Source organism: Argentina silus (assembly GCF_951799395.1).
Source record: "Argentina silus genome assembly, chromosome: 8".
NCBI classification, from domain to species: domain Eukaryota; kingdom Metazoa; phylum Chordata; class Actinopteri; order Argentiniformes; family Argentinidae; genus Argentina; species Argentina silus.
Window position 1 is genome coordinate 23,781,391 of NC_139662.1, and position 23,700 is coordinate 23,805,090.

General features: G+C 51.2%; 1 protein-coding gene across 5 annotated transcripts; it reads right to left on the minus strand.

The window, feature by feature from the left end:
* Positions 1–1,421: 1,421 nt before the first annotated feature.
* Positions 1,422–21,281, minus strand: kdm5c (lysine demethylase 5C). 5 transcript variants are annotated; one of them, XM_083675206.1, is made up of 28 exons: positions 20,922–21,281; positions 19,200–19,347; positions 18,839–18,916; positions 18,575–18,697; positions 18,198–18,368; positions 17,512–17,646; positions 15,384–15,440; positions 13,524–13,647; positions 12,946–13,190; positions 12,063–12,221; positions 11,780–11,899; positions 11,489–11,647; positions 10,727–10,908; positions 9,848–10,010; positions 9,358–9,477; positions 8,816–9,010; positions 8,453–8,637; positions 8,155–8,279; positions 7,925–8,072; positions 7,679–7,763; positions 6,781–7,157; positions 6,408–6,546; positions 5,753–5,932; positions 5,534–5,653; positions 3,490–4,396; positions 3,170–3,369; positions 2,786–2,956; positions 1,422–2,672 (listed from the first exon to the last, which is right to left on the minus strand). In XM_083675206.1, exons 2-28 carry the CDS (start codon positions 19,341–19,343, stop codon positions 2,664–2,666), a joined length of 4,821 nt encoding a protein of 1,606 aa, XP_083531332.1. In that variant the 5' UTR covers positions 19,344–19,347; positions 20,922–21,281; the 3' UTR covers positions 1,422–2,663. The 5 variants fall into 5 exon arrangements, with proteins under 5 accessions (XP_083531332.1, XP_083531331.1, XP_083531330.1 ...); XM_083675205.1 differs by having other exon boundaries at positions 17,512–17,643; positions 20,624–21,281; XM_083675204.1 differs by having other exon boundaries at positions 20,624–21,281.
* Between the last annotated feature and the right edge of the window lie 2,419 nt (positions 21,282–23,700).

The window sequence follows — 23,700 nt, forward strand, 5'->3', positions numbered from 1 at the left end:
TACTGAGCTGGGCTGGGCTGAACTGTACTGGGCTGGTTGAATGGACAGGACCATGTGAAAGGAGACCATCAGGGCCAGCACAGTACGGTTCGGCCCGGCCCTGTAGTGGAAAGCCCCCTACTGTACTGTGTCAGTAACATATCACCTGCTAGAAGCACACTGGGTTGAAAGACCCTGGAGATCCAATGAATACCTCGACAAGTCACATGACAGGTCACACATGACAAGCACACTGAGACACACACAGGGCTGACAGAGATGACAGGAGAGGCTCAGACAGAGATGACAGGAGAGGCTCAGAGATGACAGGAGAGGAGAGATGACAGGAGAGGTTCAGAGATGACAGGAGAGGCTCAGACAGAGATGACAGGAGAGGCTCAGAGATGACAGGAGAGGCTCAGAGATGACAGGAGAGGCTCAGAGATGACAGGAGAGGTTCAGAGATGACAGGAGAGGAGAGATGACAGGAGAGGCTCAGAGATGACAGGAGAGGCTCAGACAGAGATGACAGGAGAGGTTCAGAGATGACAGGAGAGGAGAGATGACAGGAGAGGCTCAGAGATGACAGGAGAGGCTCAGAGATGACAGGAGAGGCTCAGACAGAGAAGCACACCAGATCAAACTCAGCACAGGAAACGACAATGATCACAGATGACATATCTGGGGTGGTGCAGCCTTCAGTGTTGCAGATAAGAATGTGATGAGACCACACGTCAGAGTATTCTAGAATGTCATATTCTATGGCTGCACTCCATCTGTCTCTCAACATTCTGTGATGTTTCCCCTTTAACCCTTACAGTCCTACCCTACTGCCTCTGATGGCTGGTGTGTGAACTACAGAATGAAGGAAGAATCTGAGGATTCAAACGCAGTTCTTTGACATTTATTACTTGCATGTTGACTATAAATGTAAACATTAACTTCTGAGAGGTGACCAACCTTAGCCAGGACGTGTGAAACTGGTGACCAACCTTAGCCAGGACGTGTGAAACTGGTGACCAACCTTAGCCAGGACGTGTGAAACTGGTGACCAACCTTAGCCAGGACGTGTGAAACTGGTGACCAACCTTAGCCAGGACGTGTGAAACTGTGGATGTGTCAATGTGACTTTTTATGAACTTAGAACTAGCAAAATGATGTGCACTTGTTTGTCCAGTATACCATTGATGTGATGTTTGACCCGTTAACATTTTACTAATAAAAACTTTCTGAATAAAACAATTGTTAATGAAAACAGTTTGATGAGGTGATTGTCCTTGTGTCTTCTCTGTCACACATATTCAGAAACTGAACGTCTTTAAAACCATTCCTCATTCCATTCCATGCATTACACCGAGCCCGTCCTCGTATTTCTACCTCCACCAGCCTCCCCTGTTAAAGACATATTCAAACAGGCAGGAAGAATGACAGGACTCAGGAACTCCTAAAACAATTCTAAACCTTTATTTTCTAACAAGAGTGAAAAGAAACAAAAAGGCAACATTGAAATGAAAAGTTTAAACACAAACTCAGACAGCTGTGTCTGCAATATCAATACCAATAATAATAATAATAATAATATAATCATTTGAACCCAGAGGAGACAAAGTAAATCGTAATAAAGTGAGTTACAGTGAAGTGTTACTTTAGTTTGGAGGAAGAGAGAGAAATGGTTGAGGAGGAGATCGAAAAACTGGACAGACCGAAAAAGCAAGAGTCAGGAGGGAAGGGGGGATGAGATAAATAAAACGAGTGTGAAAGTGAGGGAGGGAGAAAGAGAGAGAGAGAGTGAAAGAAAGAAAGAAAGAAAGAAAGAAAGAAAGAGGTACAGATACCTATTTTGGGAAAGTAGCACCAACAACATGAATGCCTGTTTTTCACACTTCCCAGAATATTCCATGGATTACTCAAAAATGTCCCCTCTAACAACGAAACACCATATCCGAATACAAAAAAATACACGTGTGAACCACGGTGTTGTTGCCTAGCGACCGGCTGACATGGCCTCCCTCTATGTTCTTAAACTGTATAAGATTCATGCCCCCCCCAAAACCGCCCAAAAAACCCCAAAACCCCCCCAAAAAAGGAAATCAGGAGTTAATTTCTACTTCAGTACATGGGTGAGGTGAGGTGAGGCCCTGTGTGAAGACAGGGTATCTGTCATCTACCATTTAATACAGCCGGGAACACAACAGCAGACTGACAGACAGACTGACCTCTGACCTCTCTGACAGAGACGCCCGGACCCCTAATTAAGACAGAGACCACCTCCTACCACCACGCCAGCTTACACACTCTGAACACGTTCACTGGGAGGAAAGGAGTATGAGAAGGGGGGGGGGAGGTGGGTGGGGGTGTGTGTGTGGGGGGGGGTGTAAAGTACAGGGCAGGAGAGAGAGAGAGAGGAGTTGATGGACAGAATGTGTGTGGGTGGGATAGAGGGGGGGTTGGGGAGGACAGTGGAGTGTTAGAATGTGAAAGAAGTGTGAGAGAGGGATGATGGGGGGGGGGGGGGAGGATATACAGGGGGGAGGGAGGGATACAGGGGGAGCGAGGGGAGGGGGGGATGTCCTGCATCTGTCCACATGTTGATGCTGTCTCCACGCCCAGAATCATCTGTCCATTCTGTCCCTCTTCAACGTTCGACCATTTACTTTTTCTCCAGAGTCGCTTCTATAACCATATCACAATACCTGAGAGAGAGAGAGAGAAACGCTGTTGATATTACACATGTAAACATCTTAGAGGTGAGACAATGACACTGGGTGTGTGTGGCTGGGGAGGTGTGTGTGTGTGTGTGTGCTACCTCTGGGTGTGTGTGTGGGGAGGGGGGGCTGGTGAGGGGCCGTGTCTTCTTGGACTCTGAGGCGTCCAGGGATCGGGGGCCCTCTGCCTCGCCCCTCTGACTCTTCCTCTTCCTCCTCGAGTCTTTGACCCGCCCCCCGCGCCCCGCCCCCTTCTGCTCCTGGAGCTCAATCTGACAGAGAGGTCAGAGGTCAGGACAACGACAACAACAACACTCTACCCACATGACATCTTCCAGTTATTGAAAAATACCCTCATGGTTACTGTAAAAATGGTACTCCCAATTAATATGCGTTAAAATCATATTAACTAATGCATCTTTAATTGTGTAACACACCATGCCAGACAGGTGTGTGTGTGTGTGTGTGGGGGGGGGGGGGCTCACCTGTATCAATGTGTGCAGAGTGTGTCTGGGAGGCTGGGAGGCAGCCTGTAGGACCCTGTGGATGGCATGCGTCTGGTCCAGGGTCACCTCCAGCAGATCCCCCTCCAGCTGCAGCTCCTCCAGCTGGACCCTGGTGGCCGGGGACAGGGCCACCGCCGCCCCCCGCAGGGACCACACCAGAGGCAGCAGAGAGCCCACACCTACCAGAGAGTGTATGTGTGTGTGTGTGTGTTGGGGGGGGGGACACAATCAGTCAGTCAGACACAGAGCAGACACAGGGATGGCGTGGTAGAGCTGCAGGGTCAGAGCGCTGGCTGTACCTGTGACGTTGTGGTGACAGTTGGCCGCCATCTTGTTGCCGATGCCGTTCTCACAGCCGTTGGTCTCCTTGTCGCCCTTCTTCTCCGGCGAGCTCCTCTCCTCCGTCAGATCTATCACTCCATCATCTCCTCCCTCCGAATCAGACAGCACTATCACAGAGTTCCCTTTCTTCTTCTCCTCCTCCTCCTGTTCATCCTCCTCCTCTTTGTCCTCCTGCTCCTCCTCCTCCTCCTCCCCCGCTCCCCCCGTGCGCTGGGTGTCTCGGAGCTCCTGTAGCCTCTGCAGTGCCCCCCTGAGCTCGGAGGTGTCCAGCGCCTGCTTGGCGCGCCCCTGCCAGGTGATGACCCGCTCCGTCAGACACTGCAGGGCCTCGCCCTCGGGCAGACGCACCGGCAGCCTCTGCAGCGCCACCAGCAGCGCCAGGATGGTCTCCAGACGCGGCCGCCGCGACCGCTGGCACCGCGGGCACAGGAAGCGCGAGTCCCAGTCCCACCAGCAGAGGGGGTTGGCGAGTGGAGGGCCGGAGGAGGGCAGGAGGGAGGGGAACGCCACACACCCGCCGTGGAACCAGTCTTTACAGAGGTGGCAGCGGAGCTGGGGGTCGCGGGGCGGACCGCCACACACACACACCGCCGTCTGAGGAGGGGCGACGCCCGCCGGGGGGCGGCTGCTGCCGTTCTCCTTTACACAGTTCTCAGGTGGGAGGGGCGTGTCCAAGTCCATAGCGTCGTCCCACCTCCCACCGTTCTCCTTGTCCTCTCTGTCTACGACACCCTCTCTCTCAGCCCTGTCCACGCCCGCCTTCGACAGGCTGGCCCTGTCCACGCCCGCCTTCGACAGGCTGGCCTTCTGTAGCCTGAGCAGAGCCTCCTTCTCCTGGCGTTCGCCCTCTTTAAAGGCCATCACCTACACAAGCACACGGGGGTTAGGTTTAGGGTTAGGGTTAGGCACACGGGGGTTAGGTTTAGGCACACGGGGGTTAGGGTTAGGGTTAGGCACACGGGGGTTAGGCATGTCGCAAAGAATAAAACCAATTGAATAAAACCAATTGCTGTCAATCTCCAGTGGGAGGGCCTAAAACTATTCTGAAAGGTATTTAACTCCTACTCACCTTGGACCAGGACTAAATACATTTGGATTGAGTGGTGAAGCCTTTTCTCTCGACTATGTAAGTTAATTTAATCTTGTTTAAAGTGTGTTGTTGGTAGTTTTGTTGTGGCTAGATCTGGGACCTAGTTTCTGTTGAAAGCCATCTGTTTGAAGCCAATTGCTGTCAATCTCCAGTGGGAGGGCCTGAAACTATTCTGCAAGGTATTTAACTCCTGCTCACCTTGGACCAGGACTAAATACATTTGGATTGAGCGGTGAAACCTGTCTGGTCTTTAACTTATTGTTTGGTCGGAAGGGCTGCAACCCTGCTAGTTATCAACAATTACAGAATCTTATCAAGACCCTGGCGCTCGCCTACCGGGCGGCAAAGGGAACAGCCCCTCCCTACTTGCAAGCAATGGTCAGCCCCCAAACCCCCCCTGCCCGATCACTCCGCTCTTCCACCTCGGCTGCCCGCCTGGCACTACCGCCTCTACGTGGATGCAGCAGCCGCGCTACTCGGTCACGGCTTTTCACTGTCCTGGCGCCCCGCTGGTGGGAGGAGCTTCCCACTGCTGTCAGGACTGCAGAGTCACTACCTATCTTCCACCATAGATTGAAAACCCATCTCTTCAGGCCACATCTTAACTGCCCCTCCTAAAGACCTCTTCCTCCCCACTACCCCCCTGTACAGTTTCTGTAAATAAATTAATAATAAAAAAGCATTGTGACTACCAGTGGCCCCTGGTCCATAGACTACTTTTTCTTATGATGACTGATGGAAAGATTAGGAGCTGCTGTGTGTCATGTCATCGAAGATACAAAGAGGTGCTCTTTGGAGTCAGGATTAAACTCATATCTGATTAAGTCAAATATTTCGAAAAACAGAAGCCAAAATCCCCAGAATCCCCAGAATCCCCAGGCCCTCAGTCTCTGTGTTGTGTGTGAACTCACGATGGCCCCAGGGTCCCGGAGGTCCTGTGCAGACAGGCCCAGAGTGTTGCTGTCTGTGTCGTCCAACGGATCGGCCTCCTCTCCCCTCTCCTTCCTCTTCTCCACACAGGGACACAGTACCTGCAACACAGGGCTGGCATCAGAACACAGAGAGAGAGAGAGACAGACACAGACACAGACACAGACACAAGTCTCCCCTCCCCTCCTCCCCTCCCCTACCTGCAGCAGACTGTGCTGGCTGCTCTTCTTGAGGAAGGTCTTGCTGGCCTTGTCCCTCCAGGAGTGGGCACTGGCCACCTGCAGCTCCAGCTGCCTCAGCTGCTCCATGCGGACGGGCAGGTCTCTGCCGATGGCCACCAGCCCCTCCAGGTCATCCAGACACGGGTAATGTTCTCCGTTCTACAAGACAGGACCAGAACTATAGAGACTACAGACACGGGTAGTGTTCTCCGTTCTACAAGACAGGACCAGAACTATAGAGACTACAGACACGGGGAGTGTTCTCCGTTCTACAAGACAGGACCAGAACCAGAACTATAGAGACTACAGACACGGGTAGTGTTCTCCGTTCTACAAGACAGGACCAGAACTATAGAGACTACAGACACGGGGAGTGTTCTCCGTTCTACAAGACAGGACCAGAACCAGAACTATAGAGACTACAGACACGGGTAGTGTTCTCCGTTCTACAAGACAGGACCAGAACTATAGAGACTACAGACAGGGGGAGTGCTCCCTGTTCTACAGGAGTAGTGAGCAGGAGTGTGTGAATAGAAGAGTGAGTGTGTGTGTGAGTGTGTGTGTGTGAGAGAGCAGGAGTGTGTGAATAGAACAGTGTGTGTGTGTGTGTATGTGAGCAGGTGACGGTGCTTGCCTGGATCTCTTCCAGGTCCGTGACCCAGGCCCGGGCCCGGCTCAGGCAGCCCTGCAGGGCCAGGATGTTGGGCAGCTTGACGGGGATCAGCTGGGCCTCGTTCACGATGGCCTCCAAGGTGGAGAGAGGGTGCTTCTGCCTGCATCACACCAGAGAGAGGGAGGGAGGGAGGGAGGGAGGGAGGGAGGGAGGGAGGGATCAAACCACCACCATCATCAAATCATCCATACCTACAGACTAAGGAGGGCCTAAAGAGGTAAGGGATTGGTGTGTAATTCTGAAAGCAGAAACAGTGGCTTTTACAGTCCCAGTAAAAGTCTGAGAGTCCCAGTAGGAGTCTCAGTAAGAGTCTCCGTCCCAGTAAGAGTCTGACCTCTGCTCCAGGCAGATCTGGGCCTTCTCCTCCCAGCGCTCAGCGATGGTCAGCAGCTCCTGCAGCTCGGCCATGGCCGTCTCCACGGAGACGCTCTGGGCTACGGTGCAGCCAGCCTCCATCAGGCTCCGCAGCACCGGCAGGGTCACCTCACCGCCCTCCCCGGGCCCCAGGGTCCGCCTGACCTCGCCCAGCCAGCGGCCCTGCTCCTGCAGCCCCCGCAGCAGCTCACACTCTGGGACATCCACGGCCAGGCCAGCCCCCTGCTTCAGCAGGGCCTCCAGCTGCTCCGCTGGGGGGGAGTCCCTACGCCAGTCCCTGTCGCTCACCAGAGCCTGGGCCTGGCTCTGGAACTCCTCCACCGCCCGAAGGATCTCCTGACGGAGGGAGAGGGGGGGAGGAGGAGGAGGGAGCAAAGGGAGGAGTGGATATGAGTAGGATGAAAAAAGTCAATTTGTTAGTCTGTTTATTTAAATAAAGGTAAAAAAAAAACTATAAATTTAATTTACACTAAAACTAAATGTTTTTGTGGTGGGCCTGGACTTAACCCTAACACAACAACAGAGAGAGCAGAGCTCTGTCTGTCAGGGAGGCCTGGTGTTAGACTGCAGCCTGTCTGTCTGTCAGGGAGGCCTGGCGTTAGACTGCAGCCTGTCTGTCTGTCTGTCAGGGAGGCCTGGTGTTAGACTGCAGCGTTCTTCCCCAACAACAGAAGAGTGTTACTGCACCACGCTGTGACATAAAACATGTCAAAGCAAATCAAGCTATATATTTATTAATGATAGGGTAACGATCTTTGATAGGGTAACAATCTTTGATCGCCAACGACATTGTTGTTAAAAGCGAAAGCCTTTACTTTCCACCCCCCGGTGGTGTCAGACAGCCACTGCACCCTCACCTGGACCTCCTCTAGCTGGCTCATGACCAGGGGCAGGTTCTGCATCCTCTCCACAAGGGCCTTCAACTCCACCAAGGTCATCCTCCTAACACACACACACACACACACAGACAGACACAGACAGACACAGACACACACACATATGGGGGGGGGCAGAGGGAGGGTGTCAGGGTGCAACTCCCTCAGGAGGACAGTTCAGCAGCTAGGGCAATGTTAGAAGTGCTGTGTGTGTGTGTGTGTGTGTACCTGGTCAGTGTGTTGTTGAGCAGGTCCGTGCTGGTCTTCTGGCAGTGCTGTGTGTGTGTGAGGACCGTGTTGAGTCTCTGGAGGAGCTCATTGTCTGGGAACTTCCTGTCTGCAGCTTCCTGCTTCAACGCCTCCAGATCCTCCATCCCTGGAGGACAGACATCACACAGTCAATACACACACACACACACACACACACACACACTCTCTCTCTGGTAGATGTTCCTCACCTATCTTGCTGCCCTCCTCCTGCTCCAGTGCCTCCTTCACCCTGTTGGCCCACGAGTCAAAGGACTCGGCCCTCACCTTCAGACGGTGCAGCATGGCCAGCAGCTCATCCAGAGTGTACCGATACCTGGAGGGGGGGGGGGGGGGGGGAGGGGGGGGAGAAACAAACAGGCAGACAGAAGGTCGATGGGATACTTGTGAGTCTGGGTCATAATATGGCAGTTCAATTTCAAGGTGATAATTGCTCCTAAAAAGACAATCTCACACACACACACACACACACACACACGGTGGGCGTACCTGAGGTAGAGTTTGTCTGCGGGGCACTTGCAGAGGTCCTGTGTGTGGTACAGACAGACGATGGTGTGTTCAGGGCAGCTGGAGCACGCCAGCGCAGACAGGAAACAGGTGGTCTTACACTTGTCACACTGCCTCTCATCATCAGGAAGCAGCTCAAACGCCTCCCTCTCCGCCTCCGTGATGCCCTGACGCACGCACACACACACACACACAGTCAATAAACTAGTTGTTCACACACATAAAGGGCACAACACACAGTGTTCACTCTCTCACACACACACACACACACACATACCCCCCCCCCCCCACACACACACACCCCCCCCCACACACACACACCCCCAGGGGTCTACTGTGCCTCACCCTCTCCAGGAGGCTCTTGCGTAGTTTCCTCTCCTCCTGGACGATGATGAACATCTCTCTGTGTGTGGCAGCCGCCAGGTTCAGGTCCAGCTTCTCTGGGCAGGCGGCCATCTTACAGGTCAGCTCCTCGTGGGAGAACACACAGTACCGGTGCAGACGGCGGTAATGCTCAATACAGGAGCGCCCTGCAGGCAGCTGAGAGGGGGGGGAGGGAGGGAGAAGGGGAGAGGGGGGATGTCAGAGAGAGAGGGATCAGAGAGTGGGGGAGACAGAGCGGGAACAGCAGAGAGAGAGAGAGAGAGAGAGGATTTTACCCAACTACAGTGAGAGTCCTGGTGGGAGGGCCAGGTGTACCCTGGTGGGAGGGCCAGGTGTACCCTGGTGGGGGGGCCAGGTGTACCCTGGTGGGAGGGCCAGGTGTACCCTGGTGGGAGGGCCAGGTGTACCCTGGTGGGAGGGCCAGGTGTACCCTGGTGGGAGGGCCAGGTGTACCCTGGTGGGAGGGCCAGGTGTACCCGGGTGGGAGGGTGATGGGGTCTTACCCAGTCTGCTGTGCAGAAGTTGACAGCTTCAGCAAAGTTGTATCCCTGATTGAAGCCGCTGTGATAGGCTCTGGGGAAGGTGATGACAAACTCCCCAGCACACTGGTTGGTGCGCACCACCTGTCAATCAAATACCAATACGTCAACCTCTCTACTGGCACCTGTCAATCATATCTGGTTGTGTTTGCTAGGCTGAGGGTTTCACACGCATGCCTGTGTGTGTGTGTGTGTCTTCTCCCCCCTCTGTGCGTGTGTGTGCGTGCAAATACATGAGTGTGTGTGTATGCGTACGTGTGTGCAAGTACATGAGTGTGTGTGTGTGTGTCTGCGCAAGTACATGAAAGTGTGTGTGTGTACGTGTGTGTCTGTGCAAGTACATGAAAGTGTGTGTGTGTACGTGTGTGTCTGTGCAAGTACATGACAGAGTGTGTGTGTGTGTGTGTGGGTGAGGGTGTGTGTGTGAGGGTGTGTGTGTGTGTGAGGGTCTTACCGGGACTCCGTGGGACATGAGGATGTTGGGGTTCATGATGGTGACCAGCTGGTGCAGGAGGTCAGGCTGGAACTCAAACAGCTCTGGGGTCAGCTTCTTCATCACCTCCTCCAGACGCTCGGCGGCCACCGACGGGACCCCGTACCACGTCTTGGGCTCGCCCCTGCCACACACACAGACACAGACACACACACACACACGGGAGAAGGGAACAGCTACATTTTAAACCAACCCCCATCTGTAGTCATGACATTCAGAGACAGGGTTGAAACAGACGTTGGAAAGTCAAATTCAGGGACTTTCAAGGACTGTTCCAGGTTAGGGTTAGGGTTATGAACTATCTGGGAGCAGGAGAACTTTGGCTAGAATCATTTCTACGACGTTCAAGGACCAAAGTGAGAAAATGTCTGATTTTCAAGGTATTCTAGTAGTTCAGTTTCAGAGCGTCAGAATGCAGGTAGTTGAAGCAGCGTGTTTCCAGGAGGAAAGGTCAGGCATGTTTGACTCAGTGTGTCCCTCCTTCAACGGGCAGGACAAGCCCCAGCCTGAACCTGCTCTGCCTCAAACCCTCTGGCTCACACACCAGACTAACAATACATCACAGACAAACACTGGCATTCTGTCTCTGTTAGTATTACCAGTGTGTGTGTGTGTGTGTGTGTAGTACCAGTGCAGGTAGTTGATGGAGGTGTGTGTGTGTGTGTGTGTAGTACCAGTGCAGGTAGTTGATGGAGGTGTGTGTGTGTGTAGTACCAGTGCAGGTAGTTGATGGAGGTGTGTGTGTGTGTGTGTGTGTGTGTGTGTCGTATCAGTGCAGGTAGTTGATGGAGGTGTGTGTGTGTGTGTGTGTGTGTGTGTGTGTGTGTGTGTGTGTCGTACCAGTGCAGGTAGTTGATGGAGTAGCTCCAGTGGTCTTCTATGTGCCAGCAGAAGGCAGAGAAGCACATGCCCACGTAGAGCCAGGGCACCTTCATGCCAGAGATGTCAGCGTTGATGTGGCAGAGGACAGACTGCTCCAGGACTGGCATCACGTTCAGATTCCACCCGCTGTGGGCATAGTCCTGTACCAGGGGAGGACCACGTTACATACATATCCACTACATATATACTACATATATATATAACATATATACACTACATATATATACTAGATATATACACACACGTACTGTAAGTGTGTGTGTGTTGTGTTAGTGTAACTACTGTGTCGTGTGTGTGTGTGTGTGTTAGAGAGCAGCAGCAGTAATACATGTATTGATTGGTTATGTAACAAAGAGAGAAAGAAATGAAGAGTCAAAGTGGTTGAGAGAGAGAGAGAGAGGGAGGAGAGAGAGAGAGAGAGAAGGAGTAGAGAGAGAGAGAGAGAGAGAGAGAAGGAGTAGAGAGAGAGAGAGAGAGAGAGAGAGAGGAGTAGAGAGAGAGAGAGAGAGAGAGTAGAGAGAGAGAGAGAGAGGAGAGAGAGAGAGGAGAGGAGGGGGGGAGAGAGAGGTGAGAGAGGAGAGAGAGGTGAGAGAGGAGAGAGAGAGAGAGGGAGTAGAGAGAGTGGAGAGGAGGGGGGAGAGAGAGGTGAGAGAGGAGAGAGAGAGAGGAGAGAGAGAGAGAGGAGAGGAGAGGAGAGAGAGAAGGGTGACCTCCCAGTACCTCCTCCTCCTGGGTGAGGTGCTTCTTGCCGTTGTCGAAGGGGAAGCCGCTGCCAAACTCTTTAGAGTGGATGTCTGCTCCGTACTCCACAGTCACATCCTCCTCTATGCTGCTGACCAGCCGCCAGAACTCCCTCTCCACCAGCTCCGTAGGGACCATCTACCACACACACACACCATAAGAACTCCCTCTCCACCAGCTCTGTAGGGACCATCTACCACACACACACACACACCATCAGTTCAATAAGCAGCCCCAGGAGGGAGAGCCTGGTCAGGTGGAACCACTCACGTGGACCGGCATGTTGAAGTAGTCGGCTTTGAAGGTGTCGGCCATCTCCCCAAAACTCTGCAGGGTGTATTCTCTAGTGGCCTGCTCAAAACCAAAGGCTTCTGCAGGTCTCTTACACTCCTGAGGAGGGGGAGGAGGAGAAGGAGGAGGGATGAACATTGATCAGTTAAACAAAGGCAGAACAAATGCACCTCTCATTCACCTGCTAAATGATGCACTGGCTGAGACAAAGACAAACTGTGTGTTTGAGCAGTCTGTGTGTGTGTGTGTGTGTGTGTCTCACCTCGGCCACACACTTGGGGCAGCGCCAGTTGCCCTTGGGGGGGTCAGTGAGGGGGGGCAGCAGGCAGAAGGTGTGGTAGTTGTCATCACAGCCGTCACAAAGCAGCAGCTTCTCGTCCTCATCACCACGACCACACATCCTACACACAAACGAGTCCACCTGGGGGGGCAGGGGGGGGGGGGGGGCAGAGGTTAGAGACACATCCTACACACAAACGAGTCCACCTGGGGGGGCAGGGGGGGGGGGGGCAGAGGTTAGAGACACATCCTACACACAAACGAGTCCACCTGGGGGGGCAGGGGGGGGGGGGGCAGAGGTTAGAGACACATCCTACACACAAACGAGTCCACCTGGGGGGGCAGGGGGGGGGGGGGGCAGAGGTTAGAGACACATCCTACACACAAACGAGTCCACCTGGGGGGGCAGGGGGCAGAGGTTAGAGACACATCCTACACACAAACGAGTCCACCTGGGGGGGCAGGGGGCAGAGGTTAGAGACACATCCTACACACAAACGAGTCCACCTGGGGGGGCAGGGCAGAGGTTAGAGACACATCCTACACACAAACGAGTCCACCTGGGGGGGCAGGGGGCAGAGGTTAGAGACACATCCTACACACAAACGAGTCCACCTGGGGGGGCAGGGCAGAGGTTAGAGACACATCCTACACACAAACGAGTCCACCTGGGGGGGCGGGGGGGGGGGCAGAGGTTAGAGACACATCCTACACACAAACGAGTCCACCTGGGGGGGCAGGGGGGGGGGCAGAGGTTAGAGACACATCCTACACACAAACGAGTCCACCTGGGGGGGGGGGCCCACTCACTCACACACACACACACAGACAGACAAACAGACACAGACACAGACACTCCTACTTACAAACTGGGGGTTGCTGAGGTTCTGTCTGAGCCTCATGGTCATCTTGGTGCACGGCCCCGCGGTGCCGGGGGGGTCCTGCTCCTCTTCCTGCTCCTCCTCCTTCACTTCCTCCTTCTTCACCTCACTCTTCACCAGACCGTCAGCAGCCGTAGGGGGCGGTGCCGCCGCGACCCCCGTGACCTCCCCGGGCTCCTGCTTCACTGAGCCGGCGCCATCCTGGACGGTCACCGTCTGTGGCGTCTCGTCTGAAAGAGAGCAGAGTGGTGAGCGGTCAGGAAGCCTGAGGAAGGATCCTATCCTGCATCACACGCTGACTGAGAGAGAGAGAGAGAGAGAGCAGCCTTAAACAATGTCAAAGGTCAAAGGCTGTGACAGGCCCTCAGTCCGCTGGGAGGTTGGAGGGCCTGGGAGTGTAGAACACACCTTTACAAACCACCAACGTTTCCAGCCGACAGTGACCTCTGTCTTTGACCCGACAGTGACCTCTGTCTTTGACCCGACAGTGACCTCTGTCTGTGACCCGACAGTGACCTCTGTCATCGTGTGACAGAAACATTGTTAGTTTGTTTAAAACCAACCTTTCCTGCCGACACTCTTGTTCCGAGGCACCAGGCCGAGGCCCAGCATCTTGGGCCCGGCCCCGTAGATCTGCAGCTTCTTCAGCTCGGGGTTCTTCTCTATGTCCTCCTCCGTGGGGTCAGGCTGGGGGTCAAAGACAGGGGTCAAAGGTCAGCATTGGGGGAGGTGGAGGGAGAACGCGAGTAGAATGTCCCTAAAAAATGTTTGTTCTGTCTGGACCACAGAGGGGCTGGCCAAGCAGCAGGGGGTCTATGAGTGGTAGAGAGCAGTGTGTGTGTGGGGGGGGGGGGCAGGATGGGGGGGGGTTCTATGGGGGGGTAGAGAGCAGTGTGGGGGGGGGGCAGGATGGGGGGGGGTAGAGAGCAGTGTGTGGGGGGGAGGGGGGGGGGTTCATCATACTATAACTGTGACAGCTGAGAAGTGAACACCCATCACCGACACACACACACACACACACACACACACGATAGGGGGAAGGGAGTCTCAGAGTGACTGGTGGTAAATCAGGACTCAATCATCGTTGTTCCCAAATGTGTCAGATGGAGTTGTTGAGGGGCGGAGCTTCAGGGAGGAATGTACCCAGCAGTCTTTAGAGTGGAGCTGACATTCTACCCTAACACACCCTAACACACCCTAACACACCCTAACCTAACCCTAACACACCCTAACCCAACCCTAACACACCCTAACACACCCTAACACACCCTAACCGAACCCTAACACACCCTAACGAACCCTAACACACCCTAACCCTAACACACCCTAACCCCTAACCCACCCTAACCTAACCCTACCCCACCCTAACCCAATCCAAACACACCCTAACCTAACACACCCTAACCCTAACACACCCCAACCTAACCCTAACACACCCTAACCTAACCCTAACACACCCCAACACACCCTAACCCTAACACACCCCAACACACCCTAACCCTAACACACCCTAACCCTAACACACCCTAACCCTAACACACCCCAACCTAACCCTAACACACCCTAACCTAACCCTAACACACCCCAACACACCCTAACCCTAACACACCCCAACACACCCTAACCCTAACACACCCTAACCCTAACACACCCCAACCCAATCCAAACACACCCTAACCCTAACACACCCTAACCCAATCCAAACACACCCTAACCCTAACACACCCTAACCTAACCCTACCAGTTCTCACAGTGACAGATGCACAGGCTAGGCTAACGCTAGGCTAACTCTGCAGCAGCCAGGGAATCAGGCTTCACAAACAGGCACAACAGCAAAGCACAGAGACTAGCCTAGCAGCTAAGCACCCCGAGCTAAGAGAACACCAGAGAGAGAGACAGAGAGAGACAGAGAGAGAGAGAAACCCAGCTAAGACAGGTGAGGCAATGTGTTGACAAAAGCAGACAGAGAGACAGAGAGACAGACAGACAGACAGACAGACAGGCTGGTGGCGGGGAGACAGACGGACAGACAGACAGGCTGGTGGCGGGGACAGACAGACAGACAGGCTGGTGGCGGGGACAGAGAGACGGACAGACAGACAGGCTGGTGGCGGGGAGACAGACGGACAGACAGGCTGGTGGCGGGGACAGACAGACAGGTTGGTGGCGAGGACAGACAGAGAGCAAGTAGAACAAGGTGTTGAAGAATGATGTTTTTGTTGTTAGTAGTTAAAGGATAACACTAGTCTCCTTCCATGGATAGGTCAGAGAGAGAGAGAGGGAGGGAGAGAGAGAGACAGAGAGAGAGGGAGAGAGGCAGAGAGGGAGAGAGAGAGAGGGAGAGAGAGAGAGGGAGAGAAAGAGAGGGAGAGAGAGAGGCAGAGAGAGAGAGAGGCAGAGAGAGAGAGAGAGAGAGGCAGTACCGCAGAGATGTGTTGAGAGCCAGTGGTGAGAGGGTGGGGTGCCACTTCCTCTGGACCCTGCATGGGGAGACAATAACAGCAACAATGGACTAAGACAAAGAGAGAGAGGAGGAGGAGGGGAAGGGGGGGGGAGGGGAAGGAGGGAGGAAGGAGGGAGGAGGAGGAGAGGGGCTGGGGAGGAGGAGGAGGAGAGGGGCTGAGGAGGAGGAGGAGGAGAGGGGCTGAGGAGGAGGAGGAGGAGGGACATGGGGACATCGTGGTTATGGAGAAATATGGTCCAGGAATTGTATCTGGTGTGATTCATTCTATAGAACAGTACATGACTTGTGTGTGATTGTCATCCATAGGTGTGAGGGAATGTGTCAGTCGTACAATCAATAATAGTTCTTGACAGAGATATGGTGCTTCATATTGATAACACCACCAGCAGGTCACAGCTGGGGTTCTCAGGGAGCCCTCAGGGAACGCTCCGGTAGGTCAACATGAGAATGACACACGCAAGTACAGGATGCATACTTGGGTTGAAAGCAAAAAGCATTTCATCCGATTCTTGGTGGGATCTGATGAAACACCAGCATGTGCTGCTCAGTACGATGCACCTCTACTATCATGGTGGATGACAGCCTGAGGACCGAGGAGGAGCTAATTAAACACCTCCACACCAGAACAACTTCTATCAGCAAAAATGGTGCACAGACAAAATAATACATGAGTGGAATACATCTAGGAATGGGTAATGATGCATGATAATATGAACAATTAATGTGTAGACAATGAGAGAGGGAGAGAGAGAGAGAGAGAGAGAGAGAGAGAGTTTCACTATGTAAATTAGAATATCTGGCTAAATATCCCAATACCAAAGCCTGCAACTGTTCTACCAAAAGGTTTTTACTCAAAATGGTTTGTGTGGAATGTAGATTATTCTGAATGAGAAAGTATGTCTGTCTTTGTGCGTGAGTGTGTGTCTTTGTGTGTGTGTGTGTGTGTGCGTCTTTGTATGTGTGTCTCTGTGCATGTCTGTGTCTGTGAATGTCTGTGTGTGTGTGTCTCTGTGCATGTCTGTGTGTCTCTGTGTGTGTGTGTCTCTGTGCATGTCTGTGTGTGTGTGTGTGTCTCTGTGCATGTCTGTGTGTGTGTGTGTGTCTCTGTGCATGTGTGTGTGTGTGTCTCTGTGCATGTCTGTCTGTGTGTGTGTGTGTGTGTGTGTGTCTCTGTGCATGTGTGTGTGTGTGTGTCTCTGTGCATGTGTGTGTGTTGCAGGACAGAGAGACCAGTAGTGAGGTAAAGAAGGGGAGTGGGAGGAGAGAGAGACATGGTGGGAAGCAGCAGCAGCAGCAGCAGCAGCAGCAGACAGACGCGTTGTAGCAGCAGACAGACGCGTTGTAGCAGCGAGGCGACAGACAGCAAGCGTGCCAGGATGTGTTCCTGCACCACATCTTCAACACAACACGCAGCTTCCATCCAGACCTGTGAAAGCTCCAGCCTCTGGGTTCAACCCCACTAAGACATGCCATATTAACTGATTTGTCCCTGTTCTATTTAAGTTAAGTTAAGTACATTATAAGGACGTTATCGGAAATCAAAGATCAGCAAGGAAATCAAAAGGATTGCATTGATGTGCCAAACCAGGGGTGAGATGAGTTTGATCAGAGGATTATATGAATGCCGGATCTTTGACGGCATATTTACGACCAATTTCAAATGGCAACAATCCATCACTGAAGGTCAGTGAAATCAGTCCGAGAAAGTCAAATGTATGATCAGTCAGCAGGTGTTCTTCTCTGGAAGTGTTAACTAAGATCTGCATCATAACCAGACAGCAGCACCAGTTTCACTTCCAGGTTTCAGACAGATGTGGATGCTTCTCTGACTGAGATCAGGTTAAAGACAGAAACTAAGGATTCTCAACTCCATAAATCACACGGCTGTGAGGAGAAAACACCCACTCGGGTTAAGACCTTTTGGGGGGGTGGAGGGGGGGGAACGGGGGGCGGGGCACAGTTAGTGTCATCTGTGGAAAAGGTGTGTTAGAAACATCAGTGTGAACTTGAGCTCCACCAGGGTGATGTAACAGGAGTGAGACGGTGGAGATAATGTGAGTCCATCGTGGGCGGGGGGCGTTACTCACGTCGGGTTGGAGGCGGTTGGCCCGGCGACCGTAGCTACTCATCTTGGAGGGCTGGACCGACTGGCGCAGCGGGATGGAATGGGGCTTGTACTCCTTATCCACCTCCTCACTGTCACTCAGCTTCGGCTTCGTCTGCTGGAGAGAGAAGTCCTGAGGTTAGCCTCCCCTAACCTCAGCTACAGGTTGGACTGGACCAGACCCTTTTTCTCACAAAACAAAACATTTCATGTGGCGTGAACGGGATCTAGAAGCTTCTCTCAGGTGTCAGGAACACGACTCCTCGCGTCCTCTCCTCCGTCCTCCACTCGTTTCGTCCTCAAAGACCATTGGTGGAGAATATTGGAAGACATGGCCTCCAATGCGTTCAGGAGGACGCGAGTGGAAGATGGAGGCCAGGAGGAACTTGACTGGGTCGATGGTGACATGAGAGGCTAGCTCAAAAGGACAGGGGTTTAACTCATTCAGTGCCGAGGGTGAATAAAGTCTCACAAACTTGTCAACATTCTAGAGTGCCAAGGATGACTTTATTCACCAAAAATGCATAAATTATGATGCTTCATTTTGTAGCCAATCAAAGTATTGCTTCCAGGTAAACACCACATAGAACACATGGCGCTCCAGGTGGTGAGTGTTTGGGAACTCTTTGGCAGTTGGTGCGTTAAGGTGTGTCTGAGCGCAGTGTTTACCGGCATCCTGGCCCCAGAGTGGAAGACCTCGAAGGGGTAGACGATCCTCTCAAAGTGGGAGCGCAGGAGGGAGCCGATGTTCTTCCCTGGGGGGTAGCCCAGCTTCTGGGCCACGCGAGCCCAGCGACGCTCCTTACTGACCACGTCGAACCCCCCCTCCTCCGTCACAATCTACAACACACAACGCCCGTACATCAGCATACCTAGCTAAAGTTCAGTCCTATAACAATAGCAACGATGATAACATCACTCATTTCTCAAACCATATCTGAGCGTTCAGTATGTCCCCTGTTTCTAAGTGAATACAGAAATTGTAGCAATAAAGTAGCAATAAGCAACTGAGTGCTTGTAAAGGAAGTAACACAGGTCAGTCGTACTTTGGACAAGCTGAAGAGGTCCAGGATGCGCCTCTCGATGTTTGGGATCTTGAGGGAAGATCCCTGGACCTCCCAGAACTTGGCAATCCGGTCCAAGTAGTTGAGCTTCACCCGTGTCTCTGCCTGAGGAAACATGGAAGAGGGAACATGATGAGAATGGATCAAAACAAAAACAAAACATTTTTCTTTTTTACATGTTCCAGGACAATGATTTCTGTCAACTGATTAAAAAAAACCTAATCCTAGAAAGTAGGAGAGACAAACCTCCAGCTCATTCAGCCTCTGTATGCGGGGCGTGAAGCGAAAGCTGTCCACCTCCACAGCAAAAGGTGGCTGCCAGTCCTGGAAGAAAAGAGCAGTGAATACAGTACCTCACCACGTCTCCCTCCGTCATTCAGCCCTGGGTTGAGTTAGAACAAAACTACAACATCGCCACGCAAACACACAACTAACATCCCAGGAGACGTCCACACAAACACACAACTAACATCCCAGGAGACATTGCTGCACCACATCGCTACGGTAAACAAGCCTCGCCAACTCCGTCCAGGGTTTAAGGGGTTAATGACCATCACAGGTCCCAGAGTAATTAAAGGTGAGGTCAGCTGTACTGGTGTGAACTTACAGCAGGAGGGCGGATCTTGCAAATGCCAGACTTCTCTGCGATTGGACGGATCTTGGCGATGTAGCCCATGGGATCCTGAAACTCCTCCCACGAGGGCTCGAACACCGGGCACTCCGGCGGTGGCAGAAAGTCTTCCGCCTCCATCGCCCTGGCAACAGATAAGGCAGGGAGGCAGCAGTTGATTGGCCTCTCTAAGGTCACTCTCTCCTTAAAATGGTTCTATAGTTTTAGCCTAAATAGCTAAAATGGTTCTATAGTATCAGCCTAAATAGTTAAAAAGGTTCTATAGTCTTAGCCTAAATAGTTCTGAAAATTGTGTAAGTTCACTTTGTCTACTCCAAAAAGTATTATTCCAGCCTCTTCCAGACCCATATTCCTCTTACTTCCATAAGGAGTCATGAAGGGGATATATATATATATATATATACACGTACATTCAAAGTTAAAGGACATATGAGCTTACAAATTATTCAAAGCTCATACTGATTTTAGACAAAATACATTTTCTAAGTTCTTCATAGGCTGTGTTCATTTACCCTCAGATCACTGATACAAACAAAGCTTCCTGGACAGATCTGGCTGAATGAGCGGTCGCTGTAGAAAGGGTAGATTAAGCTCTTCTACAATCTCATCTCCTTTATTTCTCAAATATTTTAAAACTGAAACTCTGAAAATTACTTTCATAGACATTGATCTTCAGATAGTAGTGAAGCTCACCAAAACCACAAGCCTGGGTTCATCTAAAATGGGGGAGGAGTTGGTGTGTATCTGCTCTCTCCCCCTCCCCCTCTCCCCCTCCTCCCCCCCTCCCCTCCCCCACAGACAAAACAAATAAAACACTCTGGATTTATCTCTTCCAAAGGCGTCAAATAGTTACCATCGGATGCTTGGACATCACCCTACACACAACAAGTAACAGCTAAGGATTTGGAGATAAATTCAAAAGAGATTAATGAAGTAGTATTCTGTATGTAGGCCAGTGGCATGTGTTTTGATTAGCAGTGAAATCAAACCCAGGAAAGGGGCCAGCCATCCGAACCGTCCAACGATGCTCGCTGGATCCAAGTCGTTATTTAACAACCAGGCGAAACTCACACACTTCAGCAGTAAAACCAGCCAACATCACATCACAACACGACACGACACACAACTCCCTCAAATCCCAATAAAGACCTGCTCACATCCACTCTCCCAAAATAATAATAACAACAAATTCTAGGAGAATTAATACGTTAGGTAACAAGTGATATTGGAAGGGATTACAAAACAGGGACACATAATTGCTGGCTGACAAAGAATAAAACAAACGCCATTCCAAAGGAGTTGTGGAAGGCCAGCGATCCAACCAGCCTCACTCGACCTCGACGAGCTGCTCCCCGCTAGCGGGCTGACGTACCTCGGAGAGGCGCTTAACTCACACTTACATGACTTAGATAGACGGGCTTTGGACTGCAACTCTCCCTGGCACCTTGACTCTTATCAGAGAACAATTTATGGACCTAAATATTTGCTAGACAGCAGTAATATAGGGTCTGTCCGGCGGTGGTGTCCTGGAGGCTCTAGGGGTCTATTGTTCAGCTGTGGGTCACGGAGGGTGGCTTCAGCTAACGTTACGGCCTCCACTTTCTCAGCCCATCCCAGCCAGGCAGCGGGCAGGCGGGCAGGCGGCGGGCAGCACCTCCGCTCGGGCTGAGCAATGCGAAATTGACGTGAAACACTCACTGGCAAAACAGCGCCTGTCCCAAGTCAGATGAGAACCGTTTTATTTCGTCTTGTTAAAGTCCGGATAAGAACGTAGACACTTCCTTCCTCCGAGGGAGCGACAGTCCTCCTTCCTCCGTGTTGTTGTTTAGGTGGCTAGCTCTGCTAGCTAGATAGCTAGCTTGGTCGACTTAGATTAGCAACCGTCAGGTTTTCAGCCTCGCTTCCACATGGACTCCGTTCTGCCAACACCGAAGTGGAAAAAACGTTCACTTGTATGCATCATTTGCTTATAATTAAGTCTCTCTTTGTTAATTACGTCCCCATAAAATTCAATTTGTGAGTGGCATCGCTATCCCCCGTTCATCCTGTCTGGGCTGGACGCCATCTTAGTTTCATCACCGCCTGCCTCAGCACTCCCTCAGTCTGACCCAAGCACTCCGGCTGGCGGCGGGTGGAGGAGCAGCGAGGGCAGGAGGAATCCCTCCACCTTCACTCCGTCTCTACAAAGTAGTCCAGAAACACACATCCATCTTCTTTGGTCTACTCCACTAATAATCATAACGTTACCCATGTGCTAGATGACATAACAGGGTGTATATCGCTACAGATAATTGAGGGAGGTTTTTAAAGTGGAGATGATTTCTCTGTAGGACGCAGGTAGACCATGAGGTCGACACAGGAATGCACGTCCTGTCAATGAACCGGCCTCAGGGACTGTTTATCTGCTGAAAACTCATTTTAATCATTTAACAACAAACTTTATGATGAAATGTATGTTTATTGAGGACAGGCTTGTATGTAAAGTAGTCAAAGATGAGACCAACTCAGGAGATGATGCTGTTGTTGACGTTGTAACACTGATAACACCAGTCGGTCAGAATGACCTGTCGCCTACATATCATGATGTTTTTATTTAAGTTAATTTGTAGCTATGAATTAATTTAATTTGTAGCCCCCGATGAGCCGGATGACTTTGATCTCTGTGACAATGTGTTGAAGCTGAGTTGTCATATCACTAGGATGGAGTCTGATTGCTTCCCTTTAAATACTGCGGTTGGAAGTCAGGGTATAAAACAGAATGTTTAGAGACAGATTGTCCCTCTTTGTCCTGGTGTGTGGTCTCATCCTGTCAATACTAGAAGAGTGACCATTTGGTCATCTGTCTCTCTCTCTCTCTCTGTCTCCCTCTCTCTCTCTCTCTCTACCTATCATTTACCATTGAGGGTAGAATGTAACATTTTCCTATGAAGTATTTGCCTCGTAATAATTGTATACATTTACAGTATTATTAAAGCTTAATTTGATTAATTCTATTTGACCATTCTTGCACTAAGTCAGCACAAACTCAACAATTCTTTGCACATAGTGTTAATTAAATTACTTGGAGTCAGATTATTAATATTAAGATATGCTTTGCTATTAACAAAATATAGCCAAATTTCCTTGCCGAGCCTCTGTAGACTATACATATACTGTATAAACGTATACTGTCATTATATACGTATAAACATATACTGTATAAACGTATATTGTCATTATATATGACCCTACAGCTATTGTCTTTTCTTCCATTGCATCAGTCTCTAGTGACAGTCCTGCAGACCTGAACTCCCGTGGCTGGAATACCTTCATTATCCTCCTGTGTTTTTATTCATTCTTCCTGTAAAGCGCATCGTATTGAATTTGTGTATGAAATGTGCGACATATCAAGTCTGATTGATTGACTGATTTATTGATGATTAATAAAAGCCAAACTATTTTTCACTGCAAGGACACTTTTTAATATAGCAGAAGCAATAAATATTCACATTTCATTTCTCTATTCTTTCAGTTTACATTTACCATATACACAAATGAAATTTTTAAGATCATACATTTTGTATGTTTAAAATAATATCAGTAAGTGCTCAGACATACAAATACTTGTACGAGTTCATGACTGCAGTTCACTCTCACCTTCAGCCTACCAGAAAAATAATTCACTATTCACTCAGATCAAAGTCTCCTTCCCCTCTTCCTCACACACATAGGCCTACACACACACACACACACACACACACACACACACACACACACACACACACACACACACACACACACACGCACACATACACACACGCAGGCACTCACGCACACACACACACACACACACAGAGACCTGAATAACAGAATGGGAGTAATTAATTCAGTAGTCATTATTAAGTATTTGTATAATATAGTATGTACATTCAGGTTCTTACAGTACAATCCATTCAATAAGTGCAGATATATTCATGCAAGAGAGAGAGGTCACAAGGGGGCGACACAGAGGGAATCAGGTGACAGGGCATAGCCAAGACATCCGCCTCGAACATCCACACCTAGAACCTTCTACCTGCGTCTCCTCAGCATGCATCGAGCTCCTTCAACATATCTCTGTCTTCACACATCATCCTCTGACTAAAATCTCATCATCACATCATCTGACCCTTTACCCTGAACCACTAGGCTCCTCCCTTTACCCTGAACCACTAGACTCCTCCCTTTACCCTGAACCACTAGGCTCCTCCCTTTACCCTGAACCACTAGGCTCCTCCCTTTACCCTGAACCACTAGACTCCTCCCTTTACCCTGAACCACTAGACTCCTCCCTTTACCCTGAACCACTGGCTCCTCCCTTTACCCTGAACCACTAGGCTCCTCCCTTTACCCTGAACCACTAGACTCCTCCCTTTACCCTGAACCACTGGCTCCTCCCTTTACCCTGAACCACTGGCTCCTCCCTTTACCCTGAACCACTAGGCTCCTCCCTTTACCC